This window comes from Indicator indicator, chromosome 5, assembly GCF_027791375.1.
Source record: "Indicator indicator isolate 239-I01 chromosome 5, UM_Iind_1.1, whole genome shotgun sequence".
In the NCBI taxonomy this organism is placed as follows: Eukaryota; Metazoa; Chordata; class Aves; order Piciformes; family Indicatoridae; genus Indicator; species Indicator indicator.
Window position 1 is genome coordinate 25,531,133 of NC_072014.1, and position 22,100 is coordinate 25,553,232.

Genomic DNA, 22,100 nt, shown 5'->3' on the forward strand with positions numbered 1-22,100 from the left:
GTGTGAGCTCCCTCTCTGTGTTCCTGCTGGGGGCAGGAGGAGGCAGGGGTCCCTCATGGTGAGGGGTAACACAGGGTGCAGGTCCCTTCCCTGTGCTCCCTGCCTCATCACTTGAGCAGAACAGGAATTTCTAGAGAAATATAATTTTGTATCTTGATGTGAATAAAGTTCTCGTGTCACGTTCGTGCAGCTGCAGCCAGGTCTGACCTCTGACTGTGTGTATATGGTGAGGACACAGGGCATCCCCCACCCCCCCACCTCCTTCCTTGCAGCAGCACAGACTGCACCCAACCACCAGAGAAGCTGCAGCTGGGCCTAGGCTCCTGCCATGCCTAGAGGCAAGTATTGGGGTAAACCATGCAGCCCCCCTCCCAGGGACACTCTCTAGGCAGCAGCTACTGCAAACATGTTTATTGATGGCTGTCAGCAGAAAAGGGTCAGGGAGGAGGAGCTACAGCCAGGAGCAGGAGCTACAGCCAGGAGCAGGGCAGAGCCCAGCCCTGCTGGCTGAGCCCAGCCATGCTGCCCCTTGCTGCATGCCACCAGCACTCCCCAGCAGCCTAATCTACAGCACCTACCTGTCACCCCCTCCCCTTCTGTTCCCCCATCACCACCCTCCCCACCACCTCATGGGGCCCAAGATACCTGCACCCAGCCCCAGGTATTGCTCAGCCATAAAGTCCTGTCAAGCACCCCCTTAACCCCTCCCCAGTGCATCCCACGGAGCCAAAGGGTGCTGGGGGAAGGGAGTGGCAGGGGGTGGCCGTGCAGGGACAAAGCAGAGTCCTGGCTGGGAGAGCCTCCGTGGGCGAGTGGGCGTGCGCAGTCCCCGGGCGCAGCAGCCTCAGAACACACCTGGGGAGACAAGCGGAGGGGGGGACACAACGGCACCCATGAAACCCTCCTCGGCTCGGTGCTGGGTGGGGGCAAGGAGGGAGGGAGGAAGATCCTAGAAGGAAGAGAGCCATGGGCAAGGGTGGGAACATCTATGAGCATCACTGAGGGTCGCTGCTGCAGCGGGAATCGGGGAGGGACAGCGCCCCCGGGTCAAAACGGCGGTGCGGGGCAGTGACAGTGCTCTGCAGGGTGTACAAGGTGCAGGGAAGGGCAGGGTCTGCAAAAGGGGAGACAGAGGAGGAGGGGCTACGAGCAGGAGGAACAGCATCCAGAAGGGAGAGACAGACACAAGGTACCAAGCAGAGCCCACGTGTGCACGAGTCCTTGCAAGGAGGGAGAGCCCGACCCAGTACTCCCCAGCCCAAGCAGGGGCAGGCAGCAGTCAGGGAGGCACTGGTTGTAGCCCTTGCCCATCTGCAAGGCAGACAGGGAGAGAGGAGCAGGCAGAGATAGAGCACAGCTGCAGTGGGCACCTCATGCTCCCAGGAGCCAGGGCAGGAAATTGCCCCTTTTCCCGAGACTCCACCAAGGGCCCCTCTTCCAGTCACAACACGAAACTCTGGCAGTGCCCCCCACCCTGGGGTGCCACCAGTTGTCCACCCACCACAGCAGCAAGAAGTAGGACAGGAGGGACCCCTCTTCCTTGCATGGGGAGGCAGGAGCTGAGCTCCAGGCAGTGAGACCCCACCCTCCCTTCCTTTGCCTGTCCCACAAGGTGGGGGCACAACCAGAGTCTCATGCTCAGAGCAGAGGACAGTGCCACTGCTTTGCTTTGGGGGCAGGTTCGTGCCCAGCTGCAGCTGGGCTGCCAGCTCCCAGTGGCTCCCGTTCTGGCCCTCCCTGGGGATCGTGGGCTCTGCGGGTGGAGGACGGGGTGCCCCCTCGTGCCGGTGGGGTGCCAGGGCTGTGCCCACCTGCTTGGTGGTGCCCTGCAGCTTCCATCTCTGAGAGGCTGTAAGCCATAGCCAGCTGCAAGTCCTCATCCTCATCCTCACTGTCTGTGTAGAGGCAGACGGGCGAGGAGCTCGGGGGCTGGTGTGGGGCAGGTGGTGGGGACGAGGAGGGCCGTGGGCTAGGGAAGGCTTGCTGCTCCCGGCGGCTCAGCTCCAGCCCCAGTGCCATGTCATCAGGGATGCCTGTGGGGACAGGGACAGTGGATAGGGGTCATGTCCACTCCAGCTCCCCAGCAATTCTTGCCCATCCCACCAATCACCCATGGCAGAGCCCCAAACCAGGGGTGACCAGGGCTCGGGCCCAAACCAGGTCTCGATGCAGCACCCCCTGGCCACCCAGGGGAGAAGAGGGGTCCTCAAAAGGAAAGAGTCCTGGGAGGCGGCACTGTCAGACCCCAGCACGATGGTCTGTGGTGTCACTTCTTACCATCGATGTGGACTGACTTCAGCTCCCCATCCTCCTCCACTTCTACCCGCTCCCGGCCATTCTCAATAATCCTGCAGACAGGCAGACAGACATACAGACAGTCAGGGCCAGGCAGCTAAGACATTGCAGTAGCAAGCTGTGGGTCTGAGGCCCACTGATAAAGGGGGTCTGCAGGGGTGAGGTGGGCTGGCATTGCCCTCACCGCTTGGTCGTGATGCGCTTGCCGTTAACGAAGGTGGTGGAGGTGGAGACAGAGCGGAAGCCCAGCCCTGCATCGGCACCAGAGCTGAAGGAGGTGAAGAAATCTGGTGAAGGGAGAAACAAGGTCGGCGTTATGCCTGGAGGTATGAGGAAGACAGGTAACAGACCCCACCACACAGGCCTGGGACTTCCCAGATAGGTAGTGGCTGGCAGCGTCTCCTACCTGAGGATCCTGGGAAGGGGGAGAAGAAGTGACCTCCCCCATGGTGCCGAGGGCCAGGTCCTCGCAGCTCGGAGAAGGGCAGCATCTCATCTGGAAGGCAGGGCCCTTCCCATCAGTGCTGCCCCCATGGCTTAGCAAGCCACGAGCAGGGCATAACTGTGGGGACTGGTCACCAGTACCAGCTTTGCACTCTGAACCCAAGTCCAGTGACTGCCTCGAGGCCAGAGAGGTGCCCCAGAGCTGGTATCCTGTCTCCCCCCACACCACACGCACCAAATAAGTCAGTGAAGGGGTCTCGCCCGCCAAAGAACTCCCGGAAGACATCGTGAGCGCTGCGGAAGGTGAAGGTGAATCCCGGGGCCCCAGCATCAGCCCTGGAGCCCCCTGGTCCTGCTGAAGGGAAAAGGCTCAGAGTTAAGTGGAGCCCTGGGTGGAAATGCCCCAAAGAGCAGAGAGCAGCAGTGTGGGGAGGAGGCAGACCCACAGCAGGTCTTCAGATGGGACTGTACCCAGAGCTGCACTGACTCACCACAGCTCTGCTCGCCCACTCACCTGCTCCCATGAGCCCGTCCTTGCCGTAACGGTCATAGACATCACGCTTCTGCTCTGAAAGAAGAAAGGGGGCTGCAGGGAAGCCCGTTGCCAGGCATGGGCAGGAGCACCAACGCTTCCCCTGGCCAAGGGAGGTGAAGAACAGCAGGGAGCACGACGAGTGGGTGGCACGAGCAGGGCATCAGGTGAGGATTCATGTCAAAGGCCAGCACCCCAGCATCTCTCCCTAGAGCAGTTCTGGGGGATGTGTGGGGAAGTAGCCAAGCTCCACAAGCCAGGCAGTAACACCAGAGGGAACCGCTGCCTCCCAGGGACATCCAAGGATGCCACCTGTGTAAGCCCAGCAGCAGGACACCCAGGACACCCAAAGGTGAACAGAGAAATACGCAAGACAGCACCATAGCCTCTTACTGTCTGACAGCACTTCATAAGCCTCAGCGATCTCCTTGAACCTCTGCTCAGCATACTCCTTGTTGTCTGGGTTTTTATCAGGGTGCCATTTCAGTGCAGCCTTCCTGTACCTGCGCAGACAGGCAACAATGGGCATGCAGCAGCTCTTGGGTGGCTGGGGCCCCTAGGCCAGCAACAGTCCCCTCTGGCACTGTAGGCAGGGACACCCTGAGCCCACTTCACCCAGAGCCCTACAGTCTCAGGCATCTTAAAATGGGAGCTTCCTGGACTGGCTTTACCACCTAAGCAAATATTTGCAGCATGAGCCCAGTAGCTTGGCCTGCCCCCACCCTAGCTGCTCTTGGCAGCAGCTCCAGATGATGCTCACAGGTGTGCACTTCACTGTGGATGAGCAAGGACCCGGGGTTGCTAGGGGTTTCCTGGAGCCAAGGGAGAACAAACAGCCCTTTCCTCCTGCTCGCAGTTAGCTGGGGTTAATCCAGTCTGAGCAGCTTCTCTTGCCTACTCTCAGAAAGTGCCCCTCAGCAGGGATATATGTCCCCTTCCAGGCAAGCCACCAGTCTGCATTTCTTTCCCCAGGTGATGTCTGTATCCACTGATAGCAGCAAGACCTCAGCAGAGTGCCAGGCAGGAGCTTTGGGAGGCTCTGTCTGCCCCTGGGGCACAGCGTAAGATCTGCCAGTGGGGCCTCACCCCCTGCCAGGGGACACAATGCTCCTCTCTCTGCAAGTTCCAGCCCCACAACCCCAATGCCAGCAGAGCCCCACTGTCCCAACCCTCTGTCATCTCTGTCATCCCTGCACCTTGTGGCAGAGAAAGGGGACACCTCCACCTCTAGCCCCAGTCTAAGAGCAAGGGGACAAAGGGACCAAATCCTACCAAGAGATGTCTTTGTGTGGCAGTGAAGCCCGGCCCACTCTGGCCTCCACGCAAAGGAAACAAAGGCTGGATTGTCACCTCTGGGTTCTGTCCTGTCCTCCTGCCCCCCTCCCCCACTCTGTCCCGGTCCCACAGGAAGCCCCCGGCTCGTTGGTGCCAGGAGCAGGGTGGGTGAGTAGGTGTCTCGAGCTGCTCTGCCCGGCGGGCAGGGGCACACGCCTTATGCACTTACGCCTTCTTGATGTCGTCGGCGGTGGCACTGCGGCTCACCCCCAACGCTTCGTAGTAGTCCACCATGACGTGCGGCTAGCGTCCCGCGGGGTCACTGAGGTGGGGGAAAAGCAACGTCAGGTACTCCGCAGGTGTAGCCTGGCAGCGCCAGGGGCAAGAGAGCAAACGCAGGTAGCCCTGCACTCCTCAGCCCCCCAGCCACCACACAGGTCCCCACGAAAGCGGCTCAGTAGCACCCACACACGGCTCCCCAGCACCCTGCCTGCGCCTCGGCCACACGGATGCTCGGCCGGGGACCCCTTGCTGCTGCCACAGCACCTTCCCACTGCCTTCACCCTCACTTGCCCAGGGATACTCACGCCGGCCCCGCTACTCTGCCCCGTTCCCCGCAGCTGCCCCGTCTCCCCCGGCGAGGGGGCTCTGTCCTGAAGCAGGCGGGGAGGCAGCGGGAGCATACCGCTAAAGTGCTTAGCGGCTGGAGCGGATTAAGAGCTCATCCGGGACCCCCCCCTCCCCTGCCCCGCCCCGTCCCGTCCCCGGGCACCCCGGGGCAATTCGAACAGATCGGGGACGGGAGTGAGATGCCGCCGCTCTGGCCCCTCCCGACCAATTTCCCCAGGTATTCGCCCCCCAGCCAGGGCGCATCAGCCAAGGGGGAGGGCAGCGCAGCCCTCGCACCGTCACCAGCACAGCACTGGGAGCGCGGCGGGGCGGTGCCGCCGGGGCCCGCCCCCGGCCTGGCTGTAAACACGGCGCTCCCGGGGCAGCCTGGCTAGGCACTGCTGCTGCTGCTGGAAGTTTCTGTTCCCCTCCCCGAGCTCGGTCGCCGCCACCGGCAGGCACCCCTGGCCTGCGGCCAGCGGATCTAGGCCGTCGCGAGGGGCGGGGGCGGCAGCACGGGACGGAAACGCATCGGACCGGCCCAGCTTCCCCTGTGTGCCGATCCCCCAGTGCGCCACGGTACCCCCGCCCCCGATGGCCGCTTTGCCTCGCTCTCCCTCTCTGCACCCCCTCACCCTCCGCCCCTCCCGCCCCGGGGCCCACCTGAGTGCTGCAGCCGAGCCCTCCCCGCCCGCCCCGGGCCGCCTGGCCGGCGTCGCGCGTCCCCCCCCCAGCCCGGGCCGCGGCGGGGCCTGGAGGCGGGTTTTGAGGGATGATGGGCGGCGGCGATAGCCAACCATAGCAGCGGCGCCGCGTGACGTCACACTGCCGCTTGTCAGGCTGGTGAGGTCATAGGAAGGCGTGTGGGGGAGTCTCGGGGTTCGCCGCCGTCGGGCTCGGGCCCGGCCCCCGGGCCCCGGCCCCCGGCCCCGCGGCCTGGGAGGGACCCAGGCAGGGGCTCCACCTCCCACTCTCCCCACCCTCCCCTGCGCGCCCTTTCTCTCCAGCCTTCTCCCAAGCTGTGCGCTGGCCGGGCAGCTCCTGGGCACACCTCGGAGTACTGACCTCGCTCGTTGGCCCCAGTGCTTTGAGCACACCGGGGCACGGCCACCGCCCCGGGGCAGCCCCCGGCTCCGCTTGCTCTTGGCCTCCTGCCCAGTCAGCTGCCCGGCCGGGCCCTGCTGGAAAAGCCAGCGGGAGGGGACAGCTGGGGTGACTCAGCGCTTTCGCCGGGCCGTCCCACCGAGGCGGGGTGGGGACGTGAAGGGGCGCGACCTGCCAGGCTGGGGGGCGCAGGTCCCTGCCAGGAGCCCAGGCTGCAGAACATCGCTGCAGAGGAGCTGGGGGCAGCGAGCCAGCCTGAGCACCGGTCTGCCCAGGTACCTCAATCACCGGGACGCGGGTGAGGCCACACATCTGCAGCTTTCATGGGGACTTTTCCTCTTCGTGGGTCCTGCCCGGGCAAGCGCGGCTAAGGGGCTGCTGTCATTCAGCCTCAGGGCCGTGGGCAGTCCCAGGGACACTCACCTGCAGCCTTGAACCTGTCCTGGCCACAGGAATCCTCCTGTTCCCATTTGCTGTCTGGATGCAAAAAGGAGGGAACCTGGTCTCGGTGGGGTCAGACCCTTGTGGACTCTATGGCACCCCCGCAATGCATCTGGATGTCTTCCTTACCTCCTGGAAATCCCTAGCTGGGGACCCTGGCAACGCTTTGCAGTGCTGCTTTGCCCGACTGACTGGGAAGACCTGAGCATTAGGAGAGACCATTCCCAGTATTCCTCAGGGACCAGTTTCAGGATAGCCATTCCTAGCCATGAGCAGTGGGTTTGGGTGAGCACATGGACAGGTGAATGTCTCTTCAAGGGTTTAAAGACCCATTCTCTGCCATCCAACAGCACTTGGTGATTTCCTGGAGTGACTGCTTGGAGTATTCCCTGTTGTTGGGCATTTTTTCCTGGATGCCGTTGCAGCACTGCTCTTCTGTACCTGCCAGCCCAGAAGCAGGGAGCAGACTCTCCGAGATGGCTGCCTTCGGCCAGAGTGTCCTCGCTGGCTGCCAGGGCTTCTAATTTGGCCCCTCTGCCCAGCAATGGGTGCAGGGCTGGCTCGGGATGGGCTGGCACAGGCACTAGATGGAGCCACAGGCTGCCTCATAGACCCCCCCTGGAGCTGTCTGGGAAGTCGACTAGATGCCACCAGGAGTTAGCAACGCCTCAGCACCTTGCTTTCCTTTCCCTAGCTTTTGTAGCCGGGTATAATGAGACCTCAGACCTGCCAGATCTCAGCCCATTCTGTGCCGGCTTCCATGCTGTGAAAGGAGAGGAACCCATGTGCTGGATGGGACTCTGGAGTCAGGGGAAGACATCACAGCTGAAGAGTATGTAGTGAGAATGACTCAGACCTCCTTAATGTTCTTAGGGGAGGCCTTGTGGAGTTGTACGGGAGCCCACCACAGTGCTAGTAGGAGAGAGGATGTGGTGCCAGTCACACATCACCCCAGAGCTGCCACAATCACTTCTCAAACTAGCAAAGCCAGGCACTTTGCAGCAGATGAAGAGAGGCAGCCCATCACCCACTGATGCCTCACAGAGCACACAGCTTCAGCCACAGCAGCTTGTCCTATTTTCCCAGCTCTTTCCATACATCTGTCCAAAGTCCTGATGCACCTACTCGGCTCATACCAGCTTCAAACCCACCACCGTCATCTTGAGTATGTCTCAAGAAGACCTTTATTTCTTCACACGTTCTGGAGATAGCTGTGTTGTGACCCTGCTTTTAACTTTCCAGGGTAGCAAAGGACCAATTTTTTTTTTTTTTTTTTTGCCTGGTTACCCCATCTCTCAGGAAGCCAACTGGATTGCATCATAAACTTGTGCTGCACAATATTTCAGGTTTCATTTTTCTCAGGAGAACACAGCCTTCTGAAAACTGGCAACTGTGGACTGTGAAATCATAGTCTTGGTGGCTTTTGAGCTGTGGGGTGATGTGCTTGATGATTTGCACATCCACTTCTCCCCTTCCAGGTGAGGTCTCACTAGGGCAGAGTAGGGGAGGAGGAGAACCTCCCTTGATCTGCTAGACTGTTCTTAATGCACCCCAGGATCCCATTGGCCTTCTTGGCCCCAAGGGCACATTGCTGTCCCATGGATAACCAGTCCACCAGGACTCCTAGGTCCTTCTCCACAGGGCTGCTGTCCAGCAGATCACCTCCTAACCTGTACTGGTGCAGTTTATTATTCCTTCCTAGATGCAGGACTCTGCACTTAGCCTTGTGAAATCTCGTTAGGTTCCTCTTTGCCCAGCTCTCCAGTCTGTCCAAGTCTTGCTGAACAGCCACATAGCCTTCAGATGAATCCACTAAGCCTCCCAGTTTCGTATCATCAGCAAACAAAGAAGGGAAGGTCCTTGCTCCAGGGCAGCTGTGTGGAGATGCAGTAGGGAGGGAGCAGGAACCAGAGCCCGTGGGATGGGGTAAGAAGTGGTTGAGCAGAGCAAGGCAAGCTCCTGGGTGCCATTTCCTTGCCACCTTCCTTTGCTTATCCACTCCAAGAGAGACGACAGCAGCAGCTGTGGTCATGCTCCCCATCTCTGGACATGGCCACAGGGTCCATGCAGCCCCCAGGAAAGGGGTCAGTGGGAGTAGCAAGTTTACTCACCCTTGGAAGGGCCACACTAGGGTGGGGACCTCCAAGTGCAGGTGGCTGGTGGTGGCCAGGGACATCATTCGACAGTGGCATCCTTTTGAAAATTCCACATTCATTCTTTTACTCCCAGTCCTGTTATCTCATCTGAGCAGTCCTGCCCAGCTTGCCTGGCATCCCTGCACAGCCAATTTCTCCACTCCTTGTGTTTGTATCAATGACCATCCTCTGAGCTGCTGTTCCCATTCTAGATGTTTTTTTTCTAGAACTGCACCTTCCCAGAGCTGGGTAGTATCCAGGCAAAGTCATCTGAGTACTTACAGCAGAAGTCAATGTAGCAGGACAGAAAAATGAGAAACAGGAAAATCAGGGTGACTTTCGTTCAAGCAAAGAAATGACTTTGGGCCTGATTCAGCAGTGTGAGAGATGCAGACTGTGTACCCCAGGCACCATCCCATACAAGTACTCGCCTGTGCTGACACTGGGGCTGCTGCCCCAACCAAAACCCAGGCAGAACTGAGGTGCTTGCAGATTTTAAATTAACTGACTCAGAGGCTGGCAAAGGTGTCAGAAGCCCATGACTAAATGGGTTGTCCGTGACAAGCACATGCATGGACCTGGGCAGCAGCTGAGCTTCATGGCAGCAAGTGACTTCACCTCATCCCTGTCATGTGGCTGGGAACAGGGTAGGCTGCTGAGCCTGGGTAATCCCATGGTGCTCAGGAGCAGGGCACCCCACATCCGCTCACACATGAGACTGGAGGCTGTGTGGTCTAGACCTGACCCCAAAGTTTAGGGAGGCTGGGGAAAAGACTGATACCACACATCTCTTTCAAATGCTGGGGAGCTCTTCAGCCATGAGGGGAGCAGGAGCTGCAGTTGGCACAGGACAGGAGGAGATTTTGTTGTAGAGCAAAATCTGGTTTCACTCACACACATCAACATGCTCATTCCCACACTCTCCAAACCACCCTCATGTCCATCTGGCTTGGCCAGGATTTCCTGTAGTGTCTGGTAGGACTATGGTCACCGGCTGCCCGTCCTCACTGAGTCCTCTATCTGCGTGCTCAGCCTTGGTACATTGCTAAACACGGTAGGTAGTTGTGGCTCAAAGGTGAAACACAAGACAAGCAGGGGGAAAGTAAAAGGAGATGGGACAAGTGCATTGCATTAGACGAAAACAAGAAAAAAAACAACAGGATGCTGGTGAGCAGCCTTCTGCTTCTTTCATAGCCATTGGTGCATAAATAACAGTGCAACTGATGTGGCTGTGAACGTCACAGAGAAGGTTGTAATTTGGATGCCATCCCTAAGGAGCCAGCATGTAAAGCACTGTGATTCTTTACTGTGAGGGTATCACCTGCTAAAACGGACGTTTTCAATTCATCAGAACCACACTGAGAGCACTGATGGACCTAACTGAGGTCTTACTGAACCACTACTGGTGATTTTAAAGAGCTAGGAAAGTAGTCTAATTCCAAAGGACTGAAGGACATAAATTACTCCAGTCATTAGGAAAATAAATCCGTCCACCCAGAGAACTCAAGATTACTGATAACACTAGAAAAAGAAAAAAAAAAAACAAACCACAAAAACCAACCAACCAACAAAAACAAACAAAACCCGCAGAACAACTAAATTTGGTTCTATCAGCAAAGAACTAAAGACTTTTAAGTGCATTTAGTACCAACCAGTCTTGTCTCAGGGAAAGCAGGTATTGCTATGCAAATTTGTTGTCACCTTTCAGCATGATTACATGTCTGGCTGATTCAGATCAACACAGCTGTCATGGCATCCTTACTTGGATGCTGGCAGGAGATAACAAGCATTCACATAAATCACAACAGTGCCACAAGGAGGGACAGAATAACATGTTTTCCATGCCCAGAGAAGGATACTCATAGCTACTGCCAAAGGTCTTTCCAGATCTATTTTTTATGTTGTCCCAGAATATTTACCTCAGCATGCTGAGCCAGCCTGTTTGTATTCCTGTATTGCTAAGGACACACCAGATACATCGATAGCAAACGTGCTTGTTAGCCAGGAGCTATCCTACCAGAGGCCTTTGTAATGGGGATCTCCAGGGCTGGGTGCAAGGCTCACAGTGATGAGTGAAATGTTTACTACAAAAAATTAGGGATAACAGTAAGTTTGGTGGGGCACTTGCTAAGGAAGGGAACAACTAAGTAGTAGGGATGATTTTGAATTGCCAGTTAAAAGGCCCTGTTGCAGCAAAATTTAATTTAATGCAGCAAAATTTGCTTTAATACAGTGAAATGTGAAGTAAATCACTTGGGAATTTGGAGAAAGGGGCAGCCTTGTCTCTCACTACTACTTTGCACGTCCACTTACCATCCTCAAGCTTCATCAGTGGTGATCTGGGATTTGACGCCCAGTAACGATGCTGAGGATCCCTCAACACACGCAGGATATCAGTATCCAACTCCTGCCAGGCTTTGCATCCCTCTGCCTGGGAGTTGGTAAGGTGCCCCTGGCTGTGTCCTATGCAGGGTTATTAAATGGCCGTAGAACTGCACTGTCCCTGGGAAAGGCACAGTAGCCCTGATGCACACTAGCCACATGAGGAAAGCTGCATGAAGCATGGGCACTCAGCAAACTATGGCTCCTGAGTCCTTACAACAGGAAGATCATAGAATCATAGAACAGGTAGGGTTGGAAGGGACCTTAGAGATCGTAAAACTCCAAACCTCTTTCCATGGGCCAGGACACCTTCCACTAGAGCAGGCTGCCCAAAGCCCCATCCAGCCTGGCCTTGAGCACTTACAGGGATGGGTTATCTAGAGCTTCTTTGACCAACCTGTTCCAGTGTCTCACCAACCTCACAGTAAAGAGTTTCTTCCTGATATCTAGTGTAAATGTACCCTTTTTGTGTTTAGAACCATTACCCCTCATCCTATCACCACACACCCAGGTAAACAGCCCCTCCCCATCTTTCCCATAGGCCCCCTTTAGATACTGGAAAGCTGCTATAAGGTCTCCCTAGAGCCTTCTCCAGGCAGAACAACCCAAACTCTCTCAATCCACCTGTTGTTTTACACAGCCTCTCATCACTTGAGTTAACTCTGCTATGGATGTGAGCCAGGCATTCTCAGAACAGCCATCAAATGCAAGATCTCAGCCCAGTGACCCAAAGCCACCCAATTATGTAGCCTGGGACTCTGGGAGGAGTGGGGAACCCAGCCCTGCTTTGGGTTCCCCAAAGCACACTCCCTCCACACACAGACAGCTCCAACTAGAAGCATCCTGGGAGCTGTTGCCCAGATGGGCTATTAAATGCACCTTTCATCTCATTAACCATTTCCTTCTGACATCCACCAATGCGTGGCCAGCCACTGGCACCTCCCTTCCACTTTTAATGACTGTACAGCAATCCCCAAGAGTCTGGGCTAGCTTCTCCAGGCCCAGCTCCACCCTCAGCATGCTGTCAGGCTGGCAAGATGTTTGTATTTTGTACAACCCACTTCCATGTGCAAACTCCACCCCCAATACACACACACCTGTCCAGCCATCAGAGGCTCAACTGCTCCCCGAAGACTGGGGCAAAGAATAGCTGTTGTCAATACACTCCTGCACCAGGGATTTTCTTTCCCAGGGGATGTAGGACATGCCCACCTGCTGTATGTCAAAGGTAGAGCTGCCAGCATTACTCTGCTTTGTCGCCTCTGCTGCCCAGAGGCTGGGGCTCAGCACAGTCCTGCAGATGATTTGTGTGCTCCTGGGAGCAGGGAAGTGATGGATGCCTCTTGCCCCATTGCTGTCAGCTCACGCAAGCACACTCTGCAGCATTGCAACAGAGCCGACCACAGCTCTGTTGTGGTTCCTGAGAACTTGTAGGACAGGAAGGCCTAAAGGGCTGAGGATGGAGACTAACTCATCATCATGCCCATGGACCTGCCTGAGGCATGCAGGGCCTCTCCAGCTTGACAGGATAACCCATGCCCCTCCAGCAGTTTCTACCATCATCCAGTCATGCAGAATTTCTCTCACTTCTGCGTCCAGCTACTCCTACAAATGCTTGTGCCAACACCAGCTGTGAGAGGTGCTGGAGATGAAGAAAAGCAGTGCTGGTACCTCCATACAGCCCACCAGTGCTGCACACTGGCATCCCCTGCAAGCACAGGGACATCTCAGCAGGGTCAGCCCTTCCATCACCTGCCTGGAGGCAGCTTGTTCACACCAGGCATGCTCAGAGCCCTGCCATGAAGTCACTGCAATTAGCCAGCTGTAGGTTTATTTTGCTTCCGTGGGCGTGTAGCTGCCTTTCCCAGGATGTGAAGAAGGGCGGGTGACACTGGCAGCCGGGGAGGCTGTTCACCCGGGGCTGCTGCGCCTGAGAAAGAGCTAGTCCCGACTCGTCCACCGGTCCCTCTCAGCCTTGCAGATTGGGGCTTGGCAGGCATGCTGAGCTGCCTGCGTCCCTGGGAGTGCCTCACTACTCCTGCCACTGGCCGGTAATTCAGGGATTAGGAGTGAGTCAGATCTGGAAATAGCTTTATTGTTCCCCTAACGCAGCACACGCTCCAGGCAATGCAGCAGGCGTGGCACAACAGCCTTCATTTCATCTGAACCAGCAATTATGCTGCTGTCACTCAGCTTCAACTTTTGTCACATCATTACTGTGCTCTGCATTCCAGCAGGTCTTCAAGAGTAAATGCCACACTTGGGGTATTGATGGCATCCACTGATGAAGATCCTTTGACCCTGAGACAATCATAGTTCATTACCCTTACTGCTAGCAAGCCTTAAACTTGCATCTTCTTGCCCTGACCATGCAGAAGAGTTAATTCTCTTCTTATTTGCATCTGCCTTGAATATATTTTAAGAACTTCATTGAGTCTGAGCTTGGTCTTTTAGACAGTTCCCATTCTTTCAGCCTTTCATTGCATCCCATGACATCCAGTCATCCTTGTTCTTCATCTACGGATCATCTCCATCTGCTCCAGACAAAGAATGAGACACTCAGAGTGTCCTTTAGAATCATAGAATCATAGAATCAACCAGGTTGGAAGAGACCTCCAAGATCATCCAGTCCAACCTATCACCCAGCCCTAAGCAATGACCTAGACCATGGCACTAAGTGCCTCATCCAGTCTCCTCTTGAACACCTCCAGCGATGGCGACTCCACCACCTCCCTGGGCAGCCCATTCCAATGTGCAATCACCCTCTCTGTGAAGAACTTCCTCCTAATATCCAGCCTATACCTCCCCTGCACAACTTGAGACTGTGTCCTCTTGTTCTGGTGCTGGTTGCCTGGGAGAAGAGACCAACCCCCACCTGCCTACAACCTCCCCTCAGGTAGTTGTAGACAGCAATGAGGTCACCCCTGAGCCTCCTCTTCTCCAGGCTAAACAACCCCAGCTCCCTCAGTCTCTCCTCATAGGGTTTGTGTTCCAGGCCCCTCACCAGCTTCGTTGCCCTTCTCTGGACACGTTCTAGTACCTTAACATCTCTCTTAAACTGAGGAGCCCAGAACTGGACACAATACTCAAGGTGTGGCCTTATCAAGGCATGCATATCTAAGAAATGTCAAAGGGAGTGTTTTCTGCCCTTTTCCAGGCTGTTCTGGACTCTGAATGAGTCATCTTCTCCCCAGTTTCAGCTCTGGGTGCTTTTAGGTGTGGTAGACTTTAACATACTTCTGGAAGACAGCTATTGACGAGGCTTCATTTGGGTAACTGCAAGTTCTGGCAATGGTTCCTGTGCCAGTGGGTACCTGTCCAAAAGCTGGCTGATCTCCTGGGCCATGTGGGCAGTGGCAAGCAAGGTTTTCCACTGCAGCATGCACGTTCTGCCCCTGGGATAGCTTCCACGTTTTCCTAATTCTTCTATCAAGAAATGGTTGAATTTTGTCTCACAGCCTAAAATTTGCCTTGCTTCATTTTTTGTACCTCCTTGAGTGCTGGTGCAGGTTCCCACTCTGTTCTGAGCACTGATGAAAATGTTTCCTTGCAACCTTATGATTTCTGACGTGGTCTGAAAACACTTGCAGGATCTTAGACATGTGGGTAACAACTATGTGAGAGAGGGTCTCCTCCAGACGAATCTGCTTCCAGCCAGGGTGAACTCAGTCCCCTCCGTGTGCTTACAGGCTGCTGCTACCAACATCTCACAGGATGCTGAGCAGTTAGCCACTGAAAAGACACAGCAGATTGGTGTTCCCAGGATTTAGCCAGCTGTTCTTAAGCCTTTCAAAAAAGCTTAGACATCTGTTTGGGCTTTTCAGATCAAAGATACATGGAGACGTGTATCTCTGAATGACTCACAGCTCTGTCAGGTGCTGCTTGCCATGCTCGTTCAACAGAACAGCATGAGTGCTTGTTTTCACCGTGAGCATGCATTTGCAGCAACGACAAATCGGGCATATTTCACCTTCAGCTCTCTGCCAGAATGGTGTATAAACATACCCAGGCATCTCTTGGAGAAATAACACATCATTTTACACCCCAAGGTGCCACCAGATTGTCACACAAATCATCCAAAGTTGGGTGAAACACACAAACTTTGCAAGCCCTCCTGAAATGCTGATCACTGCCTAGATCTGATGCTGGTGCTTCCAACCACTGCTGCAAAGCATTCATGCTGTGAATACCCCCAGAATTAATTGGCACCGTGGAATTAAGGAGGGACCTAGTCAGAAGTGACACTGACTCATTTGCCAGCAGATACCTTGGCAAAGATTTTCAAAGGGAAAGATGATTCCATCACTCCTTTTCACACCAGCTAACTTCTGGGGCTCAAATTTTGATGCCTCACTGCTCCTAGCCACTCACTCTCATAGACTGTTTGCATCAGCATGGCCTGTGTTATCTAGTGATCTCTGAGGGCACTCAAAGGACATACATACCGCAGGGAGGAGTTTAGGCATTTCCAAAGTTATCTGGTCACCACAGCATCCTTCCAGGTTTAGCAGGACTCACAACCTGGGGCATGTCTGTAGGAAAAAAACCCTTTTCCCACCAGCTTGATTAAACCCACCCTGACTGTTTGACTCAGACATTTCTGCAGGTCTCCAAAATATGTTGCTTGGACACCAGCACAGGCTTCAGAGCTGTACCACTGCTTTCAGTCACTTTACACATCTTCAGCAGTGAAGGTGACACTTTCCAGGTAATTCAGGCACTGTGGGTGGATATTTTAGGTCCATCTTTCAGCTTTTGGAGTAAGCAGAGAGATGACAGCTCCTGTCAGTGAAAACCTGAGTCAGAGGACTTGGGCAGGGCTGGTTCTGCACCACAATGGGTACTATGAATATTTTGGAGGGAGGAGGAAAAGATGAATGCATTATTCACTGTAGCAAAGCCAGACACCAGTGCCAGACACCAGTCACTACAAAGAGACCTCCTGTGGGGTGCTTCAAACTCTTCTGTATCCTCACCGGTCATTTCATAAAGCTTTGTGAAATCAGTTCAAAACTACAGAGGTAAAGCAGAGCCAGGCTGGAGAAGGAGCAGCACATAACAGGCAGGTCTTTCAGACGTAGCCCTGGGGCACATCTGAAGCCCCTTGAGGGGCTTGCAGGAAAGGACAACACAGTTTTCCTGATTTTTCCTTCTCTGACCCACAAAGACACCTGCTTGTCTCTGAAGTGTTTCCTCTGCCCATGTTTTCTCCACGAACTCTCCTGGGTGCTCCTCAGGAGTCTTGGGTGGCTGACAGAGACCCATCTCCATGCTACACCAGGGCTCTCACATCAGCACTCCCACCCACCAGGACGGAAACTTGAGTCAGGTTCTTTGACGGCTTTCCTACCACATCTCCCTGAGTCTGTCCCGGATAATGCCTGGATGGCGTCTCGCACCAGCAAGACACCCAGCAGGAAGGTACCATCTCTGCCCCTTTGTGGAAGTACTTCTGCCAACACTGGCACGCATAGCACGACCAAACTTATGCCTCCCCTGCTCTTCCTAAACGGGATCCCCGTCTCTTTCTTGACCCCTGCGAGAGAAGGAGCGGGGGACCCCGGAAGGATGCTCCTCCCCTATGGTCCCGCCGATGCTCCCATCCGACTGTCGGGCAGGACGGCCGCATCGCTGTATCTGTATGCAAATATGCGCAATGAACTCAAATTTATGCAAGTTCACGGCAGTGTCCCGGGCGGGGCGACTCGCCCCGCAGCGCCGGTGCCGCCCCGGTATAAGGCGCCGGCCACGCCGCCATCCCGGTCATGAGGAGCTTGCGGCAGCCCAGAGACAGCCAGGTCGTGCAGAATCTGCATCATGGTGAGTGCCAGCCCCGGGATGGCCCCTCCCTCCGGTCCTGCTGCTGCTCCCGGGAGTTGGGGGGTAACCCCGACAGGGCTCTCCCCGGAGCAGGCTACAACCCCTATAGCTTCCCGGGGGGTCTCCTGGGAGCCAATGGTGCGGGCAGCTGGCGGCGGGAGCACCGTGGTGCTTGCCCTGTCTCTGCCTGGCTTCAGCCTTGCCGGAACTGCTCCCCGCTGGCACTCCGCATCCTCCCTTCTTTGGGCATACCCTTGCTCCAGTCTGACATGTCCGAGGCAAGGAGGCCACTAGCCAAACCCCGCTGTGTGCGGAAACCAGTGTTTGGGCTGACCCTGTCACCTTGCCTCCCTTTTAATAAGCCCATCTCCGTGCTGTCATCTCTGAGTGTATCCAGCCTGATAGGTTCTCATGCTGCAGAACCACAGCTGAGCTCCAGGAGCAAGCTGTGGCTTCACTTATTGCCTTTCACCTCGGGTACCAGGGGCCAATCCACGGGTGGGCATTGCATCCCGGAGACTCCCTGCCACCATGGTCCTGCTGTGAGCTCTAGCTCCTGGGCTCTCCAGCAGCTTTGGAGAGCATCCCAGCCCTAGGCTGCCTGGACACCTTGCCTGCTACCCTGCAGGAGCATGCTCCCTGCCCTCCTGGAGCCACACCTTACTGTGAAGAAGTCAGAGTCTGCTGGCAGATGACCAGCACTGCTGCATCCCTGGTGTTGTTGGGTTCTGCCCAGCCTACTGTTAGGGATGGGTCCTGTAAAGCCAGTCCTGGCTGCTGCGTGTTGACAGGATGAAATGCAGTGACTATCGTGACCCAGTTGGGTTCTCTGAGTCCCTGCACTCTCGTTTGCCAGATCTTAAAAAAGGAGGAGTTTTTTCTTGCCTCTTCTTTCCTGTGGTCATCCAGAGGTGCTTGCAGCTGTTTCAAGTATTTGCTGTGTACTTTTGGTGAGGATCCTGGAGCTTCCTCAGGACTTGTCATTGGTTCCTTGTGTTACAAAACCTTCCTGTACCTACCGGGAGGGATAAGCAGGGCGTCACTTTGCTGCTTCTTGCCCCTCAACTTTGGGAAAGGTGTGGAGATGTACTTCTTCTGCCTCTCACTATGGTTATCAAGTGCTTATTTTTCTGTCATCCCTCAGTGTCACTGCTGCCTCTGAAATGCAGCACTGAAGGCACTCAAGACGCAGAGAGGCAGGACTTGCTGCAACCCGTGCAGCTTCCTCGGGCAGCAGTCAGTGCCTAGCTCCTGAGCGCAAAATGGCTGGCTCCCACGGCCTCCCGCCGGCTGACTCACAGCAAGGCACACATGGCTCTGGAAATCTGGTTTGGTTTGGATGCTCCTCTGACTCAGTTGTGCCTGCTGACACATCCAAGTCCTTGACAACAACAGAGCTGAGCCACTGAGTATTTGGCTTTAGTCAAAAGGGCTGCAGACCCTGGGATGCTTCACCTGGAAGAATATGGGCTCCAGAGTCCACTTCAGCCTGGCTTCCCCAAAGGGACCTGAGTCTGCCCTTGAAGCCCTGAGCTAGAGGACCCTCCCACCTTAGCCCTTTGGTTCAGTTAAGAAGTGCAGCTAACAATTCTACCTCCTCCAGAGCTAATTTAGGAAATCTGAGCCTCAGAACATTACAACCATTTGCTGTTACAAATTCCCATCCTCGCTGGACACCCATCCTCAGTGCTGTCACCTCCTCAACTCCCAGCACCAGGTGATGCTCTGTCATGTCAGCTTGCAGTCCTCTTGTTGGAGTAGCAACAGGGGCCATGCCAGCTACTGCAGAGTCCCAGCCCTTAGGTCATGTGGATATTGGAGCAATTAATATGTTCACTGCATGCTTCCTAAGGTTATGGGTGGAGGTAAGTCCAGAGAATATGCTGGTCTGGTGTCCTGGGCTCCAGAAGACGAATCTTCATCTCCCTGAGCCTCTGAGGTGGGCAGTGCAGTGATGGGATGCATAGCAACAGATTTGAGCAGCAGACTGGGATGGATACAAGTCACCCAGGCTACAGGGTAGTATGGATTGCACAAGCTGAGAAGGGCCTGGGCTGCCCTGCCTGGGCTGTGCACCAACTGCAGTGATAGCATTTGTGGTCCCAGCTGGGATCTGATTCTGCCTCTCTCTCCCCAGCGTGAGTGCATCTCCGTCCATGTCGGCCAGGCTGGTGTCCAGATGGGCAACACCTGCTGGGAGCTTTACTGCCTGGAGCATGGCATCCAGCCTGATGGGCAGATGCCCAGTGACAAAACCATTGGTGGAGGAGATGACTCCTTCACCACGTTCTTCTGTGAGACCGGAGCTGGGAAGCATGTCCCAAGAGCCATCTTTGTAGACCTGGAGCCTACTGTGATTGGTGAGTGAAACTCAGCAAGGCAGTGGCAGGGATCACTGTCTCTTGGAACAACCCACTGCAGGACAGACTCTTGGGTGACTCCTGACACCTTTCCCTGTGGCCAGTTGGAAAGTCTCTAACAGTGTGCCAACTTCTCCTAGATGAGATTCGGGGTGGAGCCTACCGTCAGCTCTTCCACCCTGAGCAGATGATCACTGGCAAGGAGGATGCTGCCAACAATTATGCCCGTGGGCACTACACCATTGGCAAAGAGATCATCGACCAAGTGCTGGACAGGATCCGGAAGCTGGTAGGTGACCACACAGGGGAAATGTGGCCCCCTGAGCTGGGCTCCAGCATCCTGCTGCGAGTGGGAGAATGCAATGGGCCATGCTGTGCCCTGGGAGAGATGACAATCTTTGAAACTTCTCCCCAGCAATGTCAGTGCTTGGAGGAAACTGACTTGTCTCTTATTGTAGGCTGACCAGTGTACAGGCCTCCAGGGATTCCTTGTGTTTCGTAGTTTTGGAGGTGGCACTGGTTCTGGATTCACCTCCCTGTTGATGGAGCGACTTTCAGTTGACTACGGCAAGAAGTCCAAGCTGGAGTTCTCCATCTACCCTGCACCACAGGTCTCCACTGCTGTAGTGGAACCCTACAATTCCATCCTCACTACACACAGCACCTTGGAGCATTCAGACTGTGCTTTTATGGTGGACAATGAAGCCATCTATGACATCTGCCGCAGAAACCTGGACATCGAGCGCCCGACCTACACCAACCTGAACAGACTCATCAGCCAGGTTGTCTCATCCATCACAGCATCACTGCGGTTTGATGGGGCTCTGAATGTCGACCTGACCGAATTCCAGACCAACCTGGTGCCCTACCCTCGTATCCACTTCCCCCTGGCCACTTACGCTCCAGTCATCTCTGCAGAGAAGGCCTACCATGAGCAGCTCTCAGTGGCTGAGATCACCAACTCCTGCTTTGAGCCGGCCAACCAGATGGTGAAGTGTGACCCTCGCCACGGCAAGTACATGGCCTGCTGCCTGCTGTACCGCGGAGACGTGGTGCCCAAAGACGTCAATGCTGCCATCGCCACCATCAAGACCAAGCGCAGCATTCAGTTTGTGGATTGGTGCCCCACGGGCTTCAAGGTGGGCATCAACTACCAGCCACCCACAGTAGTGCCGGGGGGAGACCTGGCCAAGGTGCAGCGAGCCGTCTGCATGCTGAGCAACACCACGGCCATCGCTGAGGCCTGGGCTCGCCTGGACCACAAGTTCGACCTGATGTATGCCAAGAGAGCCTTTGTGCACTGGTACGTGGGTGAGGGCATGGAGGAAGGGGAGTTCTCTGAGGCACGGGAAGACATGGCTGCTCTGGAGAAGGATTACGAGGAGGTGGGCCTGGACTCCTATGAGGATGAAGAGGAGGGTGAAGAGTAGAGAAGCACCACGCCAAAAGGCCTGTGCTTCTTCCTCTGTTAGCTGCAGAAACCTTTTGCAATAAACCGTTTCAGAGCCTCTGTGTCTCCCACTAATGCCCCAGCCGCATCGGTTTCTTGTCTGGTCAGGTGTGTGGTGAGTGCTTCAGCTCTGCTGCTGGTGCTGCTGTGCTTCCTCCCAACACTCAGCTCCAGCTCTGGCTCACCCCTTGCATAGGTAAGTGCCCCCTATCAGGATTATATGGCCAAAAACACATAGCATGCTCTGTGGAAGTGCTCAGGCATGTCCATCAAACAGATCTAGAGGAGTACTGGTAATGTGAAGGGAGAAGCACCTAGCTCAGGCATGGGGGTCTTTTGTCTGGGAGCACCACTGCCCATTCCTTGACTGGCTCTGCCAGTGCTCTGCCATGCCCTTGTGGCCTGTGACCCCACTCTGACGGCCTCAGCTCGTCTTCTCTATTGTTCCCATGCTGAACATTCTGCTTGCCCTGCCTGGCGGCAACAAGTCTGAACACCAGCTCCTGGCTCCAGCTGCAAGCTGGAGATTGCTGTCACATATTATCCAGCGCACTGGGTCCAGAGATTAATTTTCCCTGCTTACCACTAATGCTCCAGCTATATTGACCCACAGAGGCTGTCCTCCCCTGCCCTCCTCCCAGCATGCACCCGTGTCAGCTGGAAGGGAAAGTGTTTGACAGCCTTGGGCTGCAGCAATGTCCGGAGCACAGCCAGGCAGTCATCCCACTGCACAGGGTTGCTGGCATTGTTCCCTGTGCCCATGCCCAGAGTGTTGGGCTCACACTGAGTGGTGCCTGCTGGTGTGCTAGCGCAGGATCTGCTGCCCCTCATGCCAAACACTGCTCTGATCTCCTTGTCCAGGTCTGAGTGCAGGGCAAGGGGACCCTTGCTCCTTCAGAAGTAATCTCATTGGAGAGACCCCTTTTTCATGTGTCTTCACAGAGACATGACTCTGCTGCTGGAAGCACATAGAAGTTCAAATTGTGTCTTATTACTTTTACTAAAGGTTATCCTGTACCTCTGGACCCCGCCGCAGAGGGACACAGCAATGTCTCCTGACCTGTTCCTGGGCAGCAGAGCTCACATCCCCATGGTCAGGGGGAAGCTGTGTGAGCCCACAACCTGGCAGCAAGGACAGAGCCCTGTTTTGCAGCACACAGCATGCGAGGCTGGCACACTGGACTCTGGCTCAGCCGGCAGTTGAGCTGGTGGCCCCACACTTCTGCAGAAGCTGCAGCCCTGGCCTCGGCAGG

At 55.5% G+C, this 22,100-nt stretch overlaps 2 protein-coding genes across 4 annotated transcripts; one reads left to right on the forward strand and one right to left on the reverse strand.

Annotated features, from left to right (window-relative positions):
* Positions 1 to 632: 632 nt before the first annotated feature.
* Positions 633 to 6,257, reverse strand: DNAJB2 (DnaJ heat shock protein family (Hsp40) member B2). Of its 3 annotated transcripts, none has more exons than XM_054380856.1 (10): positions 6,221 to 6,257; positions 4,776 to 4,868; positions 3,665 to 3,774; positions 3,254 to 3,307; positions 2,975 to 3,091; positions 2,702 to 2,791; positions 2,480 to 2,582; positions 2,278 to 2,348; positions 1,812 to 2,033; positions 633 to 855 (listed from the first exon to the last, which is right to left on the reverse strand). In XM_054380856.1, exons 2-10 carry the CDS (start codon positions 4,838 to 4,840, stop codon positions 845 to 847), a joined length of 843 nt encoding a protein of 280 aa, XP_054236831.1. In that variant the 5' UTR covers positions 4,841 to 4,868; positions 6,221 to 6,257; the 3' UTR covers positions 633 to 844. The 3 variants fall into 3 exon arrangements, with proteins under 3 accessions (XP_054236831.1, XP_054236830.1, XP_054236829.1); XM_054380855.1 differs by having other exon boundaries at positions 3,254 to 3,325; XM_054380854.1 differs by having other exon boundaries at positions 2,975 to 3,094; positions 3,254 to 3,325.
* A 12,944-nt stretch (positions 6,258 to 19,201) lies between these two features.
* On the forward strand, positions 19,202 to 20,924 carry LOC128967340 (tubulin alpha-4A chain-like). Its single transcript, XM_054381444.1, has 3 exons — positions 19,202 to 19,397; positions 19,538 to 19,686; positions 19,856 to 20,924. Exons 1-3 carry the CDS (start codon positions 19,217 to 19,219, stop codon positions 20,825 to 20,827), a joined length of 1,302 nt encoding a protein of 433 aa, XP_054237419.1. The 5' UTR covers positions 19,202 to 19,216; the 3' UTR covers positions 20,828 to 20,924.
* Positions 20,925 to 22,100: the final 1,176 nt, after the last annotated feature.